Genomic DNA, 13,182 nt, shown 5'->3' with positions numbered 1-13,182 from the left:
GGATGTTGCACGTATCCTTCCTCCACAAGCGTCGCCTTGTGTTTGTTTATCGGATTCCGTTTTACTTTGAATACTCGTTTTAAACCGGTTGGTTTAACTCCTTTTGGTAACCCTGTTAAACTCCGCGTTTTCTTTTTCTCGATTGAATTGATCTCGGCCCGCATCGCTTTCATCCACTCGGGTTTCGATTTCTCTTCATCAAAACTACTCAATTCATCATTTACTAACACTAGTATTTCTTCGAGTTCTTCATTGGAATTTAACTCGTAATCACCAATATTATCGGGTAGGATCAAAGAGCAAATAGAACGCCTAACCGGGGTTTGCACAACGTCATTCAATGTTGTACTACTGCTGTTAGTGACAGAGGTGCTGCTGTTTGCGACAGTTCCATCACTAATGCTGCTGTTTGCAATAGTTTCAGTGTTGTTATTGCTGCAGCTTGTATCAGGCATGTCGCTATTGTTGTTGTTAGTACCAAAACCGTCGCTATTGTTGCTGCTTGTATCAGACCCGTTGCTATTGCTGCTGTTCGTTTGGGCTGGGTTCGGTTTCACTAGTCCAGACCCGAAATCGATTAGCTTGTAAACACCTGAGAACATACCAAGTAACTTTGTTTTCAAACAGGTTGGGCTCCCAACATTTAGCCGGATTTTATAAAGCATCTTGGCGTTCCTTGTGACCTTCATTAGTAACCTCCCACTACTATCGTGCATCGTTAAGTAGTTACTCCTCATCCGTATATCACAACCCGACACGGTTGCTTGACCCAAGCTAATCACATTACACTGAAGACCCGGAATATAATAAATGTCAGTCATCAATTTATATTCTCCACTTTTACCTTTAAAAACAATCGAACCCTTCCCTTTGATCGGTACACACGAACCATCCCCGAACCTTACTCGTCCGACTATCTGTTCGTTTAATTCCGTAAAATATTCACGGTTTCCCGTCATATGGTTAGTTGCACCATTATCTAAGTGCCACATGTTGACCTCACCGAATCGGTATCGTACTTTGTCGGAATTACTTTATCTTCATTAAGGTATACGGTTTCTCGAACACCTTCCATCATGAAAAACGAAGCATCAAGATCTTTTGGTTCACGCTCGTCCGTTCGGTTCAGATTTGCTTCTTCATCTTTTCAAAACCGGTCGGGGCACCTTGAGACAAAGTGTCCGAATTCATCGCACCTGTAACATTTAATGTGTGATAAATCTCGTTCCATACCTTTTCCTTTCTTATCAACATGTTTCTTATTATCATCTCGACCACGTCCCCGTCCTCTTGAAGCATAAGATCCTCAGCCTCGACCTCGACCCCTGCTAAACGAATTAGATTTAGTGAACATTAACTGACCTTGACTGCTCTCGGTTTGAAGATTGTCTTCTTTTATATTCTCTCCATAGGCTTTTAATTGACCCACCACATCATCAAACCCAACCGTCTTTAAATCTAAAACTTGCTCGAGTGATGCCACAATATGAATAAAACGTCTCGAAAGACTCGTAAGGAACTTTTTTACCATTTTTTCTTCTGGGAATATCTCTCCGAGTGTGGCGTGCTTTCGATGAGTAGCTTGATAACGTGGCTGCATACTCATCAATCGTCCCTATTTCTTTCATCTTCAACCCGTCGAACTTTGATGTTAGGGTTTGGAGCTTCGCCTCCTTCACCCGCTCAGCACCTAGATGTCGGGTCTTTAACGCTTCCCACATCTCTTTCGCCATGCGCAGATTACCGACTTGTAAAATCTGTGCTTCGGGGATCGCCTGAAAGATCAATGCAATTGCTATACTGTTTCTTTTCACATCGCCATTTCCTGGGTTAATTGTATCCCACACGCCATGCACGTTCATCAGTACCCGCATGTGCATAGCCCAAACCATGTAGTTCGTTGTTGTTAGTTTTAGGCTTTGTGTCACACCCCAAATCTGGGCCTAGGCGTGTGACCAATAGTTGGTACGCAGTTTTGAAAATATATCAGAGTTGCGGGTTATTAGCGAAAGTCTTTAAAATATATTATTCATTTATAAAATGTTGGGTTAGAATACCCATTTGGATATTGTAAAATATCATTCTTTATAATATTCTGAATAAAATATCTGAGCCATCAGATCACTCTAATGACTATGTTTCCAATCTTCTATCAGTCTTGCCTGTCGGTTATATTCTTTACAGTTCCCTGAAATGTGGGGAAAAATACGTTAGCGATATGCTGGTGAATTGTTGACTCTGAAAGCATTTAAATAACAATTATAATACAAATATAGATTGCTCAACATATCCCAGCAGATATATTGCTATACCCGGTATTTGTAACACTGCCCTACACATATACAAGTCTCCGAGTCACATAGCCTATTCCGGAGGACAAGATATGACCGTTAGCCCACGGCCACGTAGCCTTTGATTGTTTAGGCTGAACAGTTATGTTTGGATCCAGACACATGCGTGTTCGGTCTGAGTTGTTTTGTTCTCTAATTTGTATTATAACGTTTTAGAGATCACGTAATCTCATGTAAACGTTTGATTGACTCTATAAGACAAACAACCTGTCTATCTTACAGAGTATAAATATATTTTGACTGATTATAAAGGTTTAACGTATTCACGTTATAAAAAGGTTGAACGTATTCACCTGTGACTGTGATTGCCTGTCTGAATGATGTGGTGATCTCGTTTGAGAACCTTTATGAATGAATGATGATTGACCTATCATAAAATAGGTTTATATAAATACCTGAACCGTCTCTTGATCCAGCTACAGACCTTTAGTTTGGTTTTGATAGCTTTAAACCTTGACTGATCATTTGTTTGTATAAAATATTTAGACCTGTAGTCTTTTCATTTGTTTACAAATCAAGTGTTAAGTTTCTTCTTCAAGAAAAAACATCGAATGACTATAATCCTAGTATGTTAAATCTTACGTTTCTTAGTCACGAAGAAACATAAATTTTAACTATACCTTTTGCATATAATGTTTCTTAATTGTGAAGAAACTATTTCTGACTTATATTTTCTTGTATGTAAAAGCTTATGTTTCTTAATCATGAAAAAACATTATCTTAACTATAACCTATGAATGTTATATTTCTTAGTCATAAAGAAATATTACATTTGACTATATCTTTTGTATGTGAATGCTTACGTTTCTTAAACATGAAGAAACATTAATTTGATCAAGGTTTTGGGCTATGACTCTGACTATGGTCTAAGCCATATAATATAATAATAAAATAATATTTAGGCAGAACCCCTACCTTACGCGGGTATTTGGAGTTTATATGCCTAAGCTTGTATGGGCAGTACTTCTACTCTCTATCGCGTATTGAGGCTCAAACCGTCGGAACTTTGAAGCTTGGAACGCACTACGAGGTATGGCACGCAAAACGAGGCTAACTATGTGAAAGTGGTGGTGTTGGGTGTGAGAATGGAAATGCCGTGAGCCTCCCCTTTTATAGCCGAAATTGGGTACCATCACGTAGCGCGATGGTCCCTTTTACTTGGGCATCGCGTAGCGATGTTAGGGAATGACATGTGTTATGCTGACTCAGCCCTAGCGTCTGCCACGTGTCCCCCCGTTGCGACACGTGTCTAATGACTCATACAACCTCATCGCGTAGCGCGATGGTCCCTTCTACTTGGGCATCGCGTAGCGCGATGTTAGGGAATGACACGTGTTATGCTGACTCAGCCTTAGCGTCTGCCACGTGTCCCCCCCGTTGCGACACGTGTCTAGTGACTCATACAACCCCATCGCGTAGCGCGATGGTGTTGTTTCTGGGCTCATCGCGTAGCGCGATGGGTCCTGGAATAAGATTTTTCACTTTTGGTCCTTCGTCTTTGATAACTTGCCACTGCTTAATCTACTCTATATCGCGTACTACACCATAAACCGTCAGAGCTTCGGAACTTGGCACGTTCCACGAGGTCGGCACGCAAACCGAGGCTAACTATGTGTGTGAAAGTGTGTTGGAGGTGTGATTTGAATGTGCCGTGACCCCTTCCTTTTATAGCCGAATTTGGGATCCATCGCGTAGCGTGATGGTCCCTTGTCTTAAGCCATCGTGTAGCGCGATGTCAGGAAATTGACGCGTGGCTGCTAACTCAGCCCTAGCGTCTGCCACGTGTCATCCCGTCGCGACACGTGTCTGTTGCGTCATCATGGACCGTCGCGTAGCGCGATGGTCTTGAGGCTGGGCTCATCGCGTAGCGCGATGGGTTCCAGAATTCATATTTTTATTTTTAGTCGCTCGTCTTTGATAACTTGCCACTTCTTGATCATACTTCCATTTTCCAAAAATACTAAAGCGGCCCTTATGCAGCTCGCGGCGATGCGAGCGTGCGAAGTGCGCCATCAAAACGCCACATTACGCCCTAGTTCGTGTCCGTGCGCGTGCGCGTCGGGTGCTTCGCACCCTCCGCTAGGACTATGGAGAGTGGTTAGCCACATTAAAACATTTCTATGGAAACTTGCTTCCTTATAAAGAGCTTCCAATTCTTTTCTTGTTGTCATGTGGGATGAAAATTCCATTCCTTGTTTATAACCATGTAGAATGCTTCCATTTTCTTCCATCTTTCCATGTGGGATGGAATTTCCTAATTCCTTAATATAAGATGCTTTGTTTTTTTTTCTCTCCTTTCTCTCTCTTACTTGTTGTAAGAATATTTTTAATCCTTTAACTTTCAAAGTTGACATTTTTATTCCAAAATAATTAAGGGATTTTCTAGGATGTTACACTTTGAAACGAATTCGGGTTCGCGTTCGTTTCTTTGGCCGGTTGATCACCCATCGATCTTCGTCAAACCTTAGCCGCGAAAACAAGTCGTACTGTTGAACCTAGAAAAGAATTAAACCACCTTGTTTTTTTTGTTCTTCGTTAGCAGTAACAAAGAGGAAACAAAACTAACTTTTTTTTTCAAAGAATAAAACTCCTTTTGACGTTTTCTTTTCTTTCAATTTTCTCTTTTACGTAGCCTACCTGTCACCTATTCACCTTTTGTGACAAAGCTTTGTAGCCACAAAAACAATCTCTCGTGACCTTGTACGTGACTGCATAACCAAAAGAAAACCACATATTCCAATCGAAGACTTAAAGGAACCTGCTTTTTTCTCCACGTTCACCACCGTCGAACAGAAAAGAACAACCCTGTTTTTTTCCGGTTACCAAATCTCAGCCTGTCGCAGACCCTTGTCTCGATCGCTGACCCTTGCCTTAATTATTAGATCACAGCTCTCCTTACCGATCACGACTTTGATTGATAAACACCAACAGCTTAAACCGCTATGATACCAATTATGGTAATCAAAGAATGAAATCGACACAGACAATATGGCTAATATCCGAACTTTATTGATCAAGAAATCTGACTAAAAAACTTTATACAATTTGTCCCATACCCTAAACACGGTATATATATACTAACCTAAGCACGTTAGAATATATTTAGGACAGAATAAAATCAACATGATAATTATCTCCATCTAAACCTAAAATAGATTTTCTATAAAATAATTATCCATAAATAGGCCGATTACTTGCACGCCAAGATAACCGGTTCTTGTATCCCAAAGTCTCTCCACGCAATAGCCATAAGGCCACTCGGTAATTCCCCACAAAGGCCGTCTCTTTCAAGTCGGTAAGCATCCTTCATTAATCCCTCTTTCTTTCTTTCTTTCTTTCTTTCTTTGTAATTAGATGATGCTATTATTATTGGTTGGTTATGAAAACAACAGAATATGCGTTTAAAGCTGTGAAAGCAGCTGCGGTGACTTCAATTGGCGTTCGAGGCAAAGACTCTGTCTGTGTTGTCACCCAGAAGAAGGTCCCGGTGGGTCTAAAGCTTCAGATTATGTATTTTATTTAATTTATTGTATGTTTGCTTTAGGTTATTATGGTAATTTAATTTGGATTGGATACAGGACAAGCTGTTGGATCCAACCAGTGTTAAGACATCTTTTCCCGGTCACCAAGTTTCTTGGACTCTTGGCTACTGGCACCACAGGTTGCTGTTTTATCATAATTACTCTTTAATTTTTTAACTTTTAAACACTATGTGAGTTAAATGTACTGTTTCTGTTTCCTTTTTATTCCAGCTGATGCAAGGACCCTGGTTCAACAAGCAAGGAATGAAGCTGCCGAGTTTCGTTTTAAATATGGATATGAGATGCCTGTTGATGTATTGGCTCGATGGTAATCCCGTTTCATTTCTCATGCTTGGCTTGCTATTATAATGACTACAATATACAAAAATGGGTTGCTAATAGTTTTTGTGAAATTGTGTGTTGCAGGATTGCTGACAAATCTCAAGTCTATACTCAACATGCTTACATGAGACCACTTGGAGTAGGTTCGTTTCTTGCTTTTATGGGAGTCACTAAAACTTATTCTGCGTTTTTGTTTATTACTTGTCATGCGATCCATTGTTTTCGTTCGATTCCTACAGTGGCTATGGTTTTGGGTATTGATGATGAGAATGGGCCTCGACTCTTCAAATGTGATCCAGCAGGCCACTTCTTTGGTCATAAGGTGTGTGGAATTTCAAAATATGAATTTTATATTAACCAGAAGCAAACATTTTTCTAATATGATTTTGTTTCATTTATATCCTTTTTAAAAGTTCGAAATTTCATGCAAACACTTCTGAACTTCACAGTTCACACTATCATTACCCTGTTCAGAACACAAGAATATCATATCTAGTACAAGAAACAACACTAGTAAATGTTCTCTCTATTTTTTTTTTGTTGAAACGAAGAAAAAATAAATAAACTGTTTTATTCTATCTAAAGGGATGGGTAATCATGATATGTTTTGAGAGGGTAAATATGATATTACAAAATATAGAAGGATATGTATGCAATTGCAGCTCAACAAAGAGTTTTGATTTACAAAAAATTGTAATCTTTTGTCAGGTAACTAGTGCCTGGCTGAAAGAGCAAGAGGCAATTAACTTCCTGGAGAAGAAAATGAAAAATGATCCTGAGTTTTCTTATGACGAGACCGTACAGGTGCATTATTCTGTTTCTGGTCTGGTTCGTGAATCATGTTTTGAATTGAATTAACTAACATGCTGCATCCGCTGCTTACAGACTGCGATTTCTGCTTTGCAATCTGTCCTACAAGAAGACTTCAAGGCCAATGAGATTGAGGTATGAATATGAAAATTACACCTTGACAAGTTGTATATATGGTATTATAGTTATTTAGTTTTGAAGACTGTGAGCAGGTTGGAGTTGTGCGAAAGGAGAATCCAGCTTTTCATGTGCTGTCGACCGAGGTAATTGACGAGCACTTGACTGCCATAAGTGAACGTGATTAAGTGTTGTGTTTTTGAAAGTGAGTGAATGATTTATGTATGTTTTGCATCGATGATGTTATTTTCCTTGATACGTGGTACCTTTCGGTGATTGAAATAGGAGGTAAAGAGTAGTATAATCTCCCTGGAGACTGACTAGCTTCTATTTCAGCCAAAGTTTTTATATTTGTTATCCAAGCGTGATGGTGAGGATCATCAGCATTAAAACCAGCTGGCTTGAAATCTTAAATTAAAATTCTTTGAGCCAGGGTCAGGGATTTGAATTTCGGCAGGCAGTCTCTAAAAATCGATAAGGAAACGTAATGAATGTCATGTGATTGGGGGAGAATCTTATTGAATCCAATACATCAAGGGGTGTTCACGGTCCGATTTTGATAATTTTTAAGTTAAATTGTAAGCCAAACCTCTTTCGACTGTTGAAAACCGAAACCAAACCGTTACTGATTCCGTTTTAGTTTCACGGTCTAAATAAAAAGCTTTCAAATGAGTAGGCTGTTTTCATGATTGCAGCATTACCCTTACGTTTTGGGACTAAATGGATATTCAAGAGAAAAATGAATTAAAAAAAATAGTACCACCATAAATATGTTTACCATTTTAAAGTTTTGACAAACCGGATTTTAATAATCCCAACTAACTGTTGTTGGCCGATAATAATCCCAACTTAGTTTATTCTCAGTGGTGTTCCCAAATTTAAAAAATTTGGCTCTTAATGGTCACCCGTTAAATAAACCTAACCTTGTTAAGTTTTTTCCGAATTTCGAACTCATTGTTTAGGGTTTTTGATTGGAAGGAGGAGATAAGTCGATTGATGTAAACTTTAGCTCGATATGATGCTTCAAACGCCTTGATTAGTGCTTCAAATTAGGTGTTTGGACTTCAAATTAACAAAAGTTAAGCCGTTTAGAGCATTGTTTCAAGTTAAGTTTTACATCAATCAACTCGTATCCTTCTACCGATCAAAAGTCCTGAAAAATGAGTTTGAAATTCAGAAAAAAACTTAACGCCGTTAGGTTTTTCTTAACGGAGGACCATTGAGAGCCTTTTTTTTTAAATTTGGGACCACCAGTGAGAATAAACTAAGTTGGGACTATTATCGGCCAATAACATTTAGTTAGGATTATTAAAATCCAATTTGCCTAAAGTTTTTTTACGATTTTAAAAAGTCTTATCGAAAATGATACTCATTCTAGAATGGCCACTTCAAATAAAAATAATTCTTCAAATGCTAGAGAGCACTTTTAAAAGAGAGTTCTAACATCAAGTCCTCATGCTCATTGAAGGAATTGATTACGCAGAAAGCATCAAAAGAATATATGTCCAGTCTGTTCTAAATAAAAGGATAATATAAGTATTGATTCATCAAAAGAGAGTCAAGTATTCGAATATTAAGATTTTTATAAATCTTATATGTTAAATACGATTTTATAATTTTATGATTTAATCGACACAAATATAAATGAGTCTGCATGGCTCATAACAAACAAAAAGTTGGAGTTCCCATACCTGTAAATTTGATTATGAATATGACAAACAAGTGAAATAGAGGCCAAAAAAGCTCAAGTTTTCAAAGAGAGGCTTTAACACAAAAGTTTAACGATCTAGAAAATTAGGCACACATGAACGCAATAAAGAGAAGACAAAAAAGAAAACGTTTTTATAAAATGAGAGTGTTCTAAGTTTATCTTCATTTTCCTAGTTTTCCTTACATCCCTATTGTAATATACCTATGATGAAGTAAAAACTATTTCTATTTCCGTATAATAAAATGATTTAGAAATATTTTTCCTTTAAAAAGAAAAACACAATACGCTGAAGGTTTGGTCTAAAACAACCAACCTTATCAAACCCCCATTGTCATATCCCATTGAGACTGCAATTCAATTTTTTGTAATAATGGCGGATGGTTCGTCATCATCCCCAATTCAATCAATGGATCAATGTCAAACCCTAACAGACAACACCAGCATCACTCATTATTGGTTCAACAACAACAGCAGCATCATCCTAATTTCCAAATTCATCAACAACGATTGAATCACATACAAGAGCAGCAGTATACTACTACTACTACTAATAATAATAATAATTTGAGTGCGGGGGGCAATGCTGCTGCCGCTGCCAGAATTTACGGCCAGATCCAGCAGCAACAAATTGGGAATGCCAACTTGATGGGCCAAACCGGTCACCTCACAATGCTGCCCGGTCAAGCTGCACAGCTTAATTTACTAGCTTCGGTAACACTTCCCAAATGTAGCACTAATTATTACTATTTAGCAGTTAGCACAATGTCAATTCCATCAGTGTTGAGAAAGAAATAGGGCTGACAATTTCCTGTTAACACACGTGTCTTAAACAGAAGACCTGTTTAAGTCCGTTCCTGGCAGGTTAAACACCTGTTAATACCATAGTCATATTTTTTAATTTAAAAAATATATATTTATTGAAGTATGGTATGTATAAATGAAGACTTTTATGGTTTTTTGTTTCAAACAGGTTAAGGATTATTATGTTGAGGATTATGTATTTATGTATTAATTAAGAGTAAGACTTTTATGAAGTTTTAACCGGTTTCCAAACAGGTTCATGTTCGTATTTGGAACAAATGACACGATTAGTTTTTGATTTGTGTCCGTGTGTTATCGTGTTGTGTCTTGCCTGACCTGTTATGCCAGTCCTAGAACGAAAGGTTACCTTTTGTTATATCAATTTGATGTCTAAATTATTGTATAATTGAGTTTGCAGCCAAGGCAAAAAGCCGGGTTAGTTCAAGGGTCTCAATTTCATCAGGCAAACACAGGTGGGCAAGGAATTCAAATGGGAATGAATTCGATGGGCTCGTACACTCAAGTCAGGGCAAATGGGTCCCTTGCTTTTAACCAACAAAGGTTGAATCAGGCTGGTCAGATGCGACCACAGCAAAATAACGCACTAGCATCTGCTCAGGTATGCATATTATCAATCTTATATGTTAAATGCCAGGCCTTAGTAAACACTGTGCAGATAGGTTTCAGTAATACTTTTTATTTCAAGATTGCTAATAGCTGTATTTAAGAAGATGAAAGTTGTTTTCATGCTTCTTGGACTGGTCATGAAACTTTAATGTGCTATAGATGTGAAAATATGATGTTTTTCTATGATATTTTAGTGATGGAATGAGTGCATATAAGTGAATATGATGTTTATGCTATTATAACTTGTGGTTTGCTGATGTAATCGTAACTTGAGCTTGATGCTTTTGATATCTTCAGACGTTAAAGTTAAATTGTTTACTTGAACTTTTTTTGTTTGTGTTTTCTTGTTACGACTTACGAGAACATATGTATTTTTAGTTGATTGTATTATTTTAATATGCTGGATTTGAATATTGAAATAGGGCTGCCTCTTGAAACATACTGCCTTTGTTAAAGTTTCTTTCTTTTTTTAGTTTGAAAATCATTTGGTTCTTATTTTAATTAGATGTAGTTTCTTCTAGGTTCATGGTGAATAATTTTAGCAATAAGTGCAGGTGTATGATATACATCATAATAGTCATCTAGGGTTTGCCTCAAGTTATGCATAAGAAGATAAGTAGCATGAGTGTTAAACATCTACTTCTTTTAATAGATCAACATAATTGTTGGGAAATGAGTTCCGAATCTCTCATTAGATTGATGGTTTTTTTCCTTTTAATAAAAGATATAACGCATTTTTACCTTTTTATTTGTTCTTCATTTTCATCTCTTTTTCTTCATATCACTTATTAAAATTTAAAAGAATAAAAAATGGAACTTCTTCATCTTTTTAGAATAAAACACATTTATTTTCTTTGTATAAACGAGTTATCATGTTTCAAGTCGTATATGGGAAAGAACCATTTAAAATGAAGGAATTTTAAACTTAAATCATAGAACAATATTCGAATTTGTATATTTGTATCCTTGCTAATTTCATGAATTTATTTCTGGAAGTTGCAGGCACAGGGCTTGTCTCGAACATCATTCATGAACTCACAGTTGTCACAATTAGGTCAAAATGGTCAATTAACCATGATGCAGAACAATCTAACACAACAACAATGGTCAAAGCAAATGCCTGCCATGTCTGCACCCAATTCTCCTTCATTTCGACTTCAACAACAGAGGCAACAGGCACTGTTGAGTCAACAACTTCCTTCTTCTCAATTGAACAGTTCTATGTCTTTGAGCCAACAACAATTATCACAAATGGTTCAACAACACCAGCAGCTACCAAATCAGCAACAACCAATTGGCCATCAACAGCAACAATTGGCAACTCAGCAACAACTTTTTCTGCAACAGTCACCAAGAATTGCAGGATCTGCAGGCCAAAAATCACTAAGTTTAACCGGATCACAACCTGATGCAACCGCATCGGGGACCACCACGGGTGGCAGTTCAAGCCAAGGGACCGAGGCCAGCAATCATCTTCTCGGGAAAAGAAAAATACAAGATTTGGTTGCCCAGGTTGTTAGTCTATTTGAGATTCTGCATTTTAATAAGGCATATGAATTTAATATTATGCACGCGATTTAGGGATATAAAAACGAAATATCCAATATCAGGAAAAATTTTCAATAACTAAATTTTAGGATTTGATGATTCTTGTTCTAGTGAACTTGGTACAAAATTATTCGCATTTAGTGTTGTCTGTTTTGATGTTCAGGTAGATCCAAATGCAACTTTAGATCCTGAAGTTGAAGAGCTTCTTTTGATGCTTGCTGATGAGTTTATAGATTCGGTGAGACTCGCAAATATGTACCTTGTTATTTGTTTGTCAAGGTGGGCAAATGGGCGGGTTGTATAACGGGTCAAAACATTAAACATGTTCAGGCCACTAGGCCAGGTGAAACAACTCTGCTATACGTCACCAGAAAATGTTGAAAGTTGAATTGGTTATTTGTAGGTTACTTCATTTGCAGCAACGTTGGCAAAACATAGAAAATCGTCAATTGTAGAATCCAAAGATGTTTTGCTACACCTAGGTATGTGCTTCATCCTGACTGACACACTACAAATATTTTAAGTATTTAGTGAATCTCTTAATGGGTTGAACCTAAAGATGCACAAAAAGGTCTGAAAAGTATTTAGTGAATCCTAGAGTTATTTCTACTCACTTTGTGGAGTCTTGCATGCTCTGATATTGACAACTATTAACCAGCATTTAAGTAATGTGTAACATTTTGTATATTCTACAGAAAAGAATTATAAATTAACAATACCTGGATTCTCAAGTGAAGAAAGGAAACATGAACAAAAACATGTGAGTTCACTTTGTTTATTGCTAATGGCCTACACTATATTAAGTCATTGTTCATATAAATTTGGCATAAATTGGTTAATATTGCCTCCTCGTCTAATTATCTGAATTGTAATATGCAGCGGCAGGCAGCAAGTGATATCCACAAGAAGCGTTTGGATATGGTATGTGTCTGATCATATATATTATCAACTTGTGATAATTCATCTAAATAACTAAACTATCATTGATTAACTCAGATACAAGGACTGGTGGAGAATTCATATTCTGAAGCAAATATGATTAATCCTAAACCGGCCAGGCCTTCCGACCAGCTCATTCCTCATTCAATCTCTAATCAAAATCAGCAACACAGACAAGGCTTTTGATGGTTACTAGTTCAGTCTAGCCCAACTACTCAAATATCTGTCTGGTGTGTACCTTTTTTCTTCACTTTTTATTTCAAATTTCAGTTTCATCACTTCATGTTATTCTAATTTATACTACTCATTACTTATGAATGATTTGATCCAGACGGGAATAAAAATTAATCCTTCAAAGTAAACAAGCCAAATGGATCAAAAGTCACTCCAAATGCTTTTTTTTTTTTAATTCGTA

General features: G+C 37.2%; 1 protein-coding gene and 1 pseudogene across 2 annotated transcripts; both read left to right on the top strand.

The window, feature by feature from the left end:
* Positions 1-5,730: 5,730 nt before the first annotated feature.
* Positions 5,731-7,329, top strand: LOC143574602 (proteasome subunit alpha type-6-like; annotated as a pseudogene). The gene is made up of 8 exons (XR_013142629.1): positions 5,731-5,838; positions 5,930-6,012; positions 6,104-6,200; positions 6,299-6,357; positions 6,454-6,536; positions 6,923-7,018; positions 7,100-7,159; positions 7,237-7,329. The product of XR_013142629.1 is annotated as a proteasome subunit alpha type-6-like (transcript).
* A 1,937-nt stretch (positions 7,330-9,266) lies between these two features.
* Positions 9,267-12,881, top strand: LOC143574601 (transcription initiation factor TFIID subunit 12b-like; the record flags this gene model as incomplete). The annotated part of the gene is made up of 8 exons (XM_077059187.1): positions 9,267-9,563; positions 10,072-10,272; positions 11,289-11,792; positions 11,992-12,066; positions 12,232-12,310; positions 12,524-12,588; positions 12,708-12,749; positions 12,825-12,881. Coding segments are annotated over exons 1-8 (1,320 nt in total), but the record flags the coding sequence as incomplete, so codon positions are not given.
* Between the last annotated feature and the right edge of the window lie 301 nt (positions 12,882-13,182).

This window comes from Bidens hawaiensis, unplaced genomic scaffold (genome assembly GCF_021521415.1).
Source record: "Bidens hawaiensis isolate Kalapana, Puna unplaced genomic scaffold, B.hawaiensis_p1.1 tig00027066_1, whole genome shotgun sequence".
Lineage (NCBI taxonomy): Eukaryota > Viridiplantae > Streptophyta > Magnoliopsida > Asterales > Asteraceae > Bidens > Bidens hawaiensis.
The sequence above is the reverse complement of the archived record's forward strand: the minus strand, read 5'-3'. Positions and strand labels throughout refer to the sequence as shown.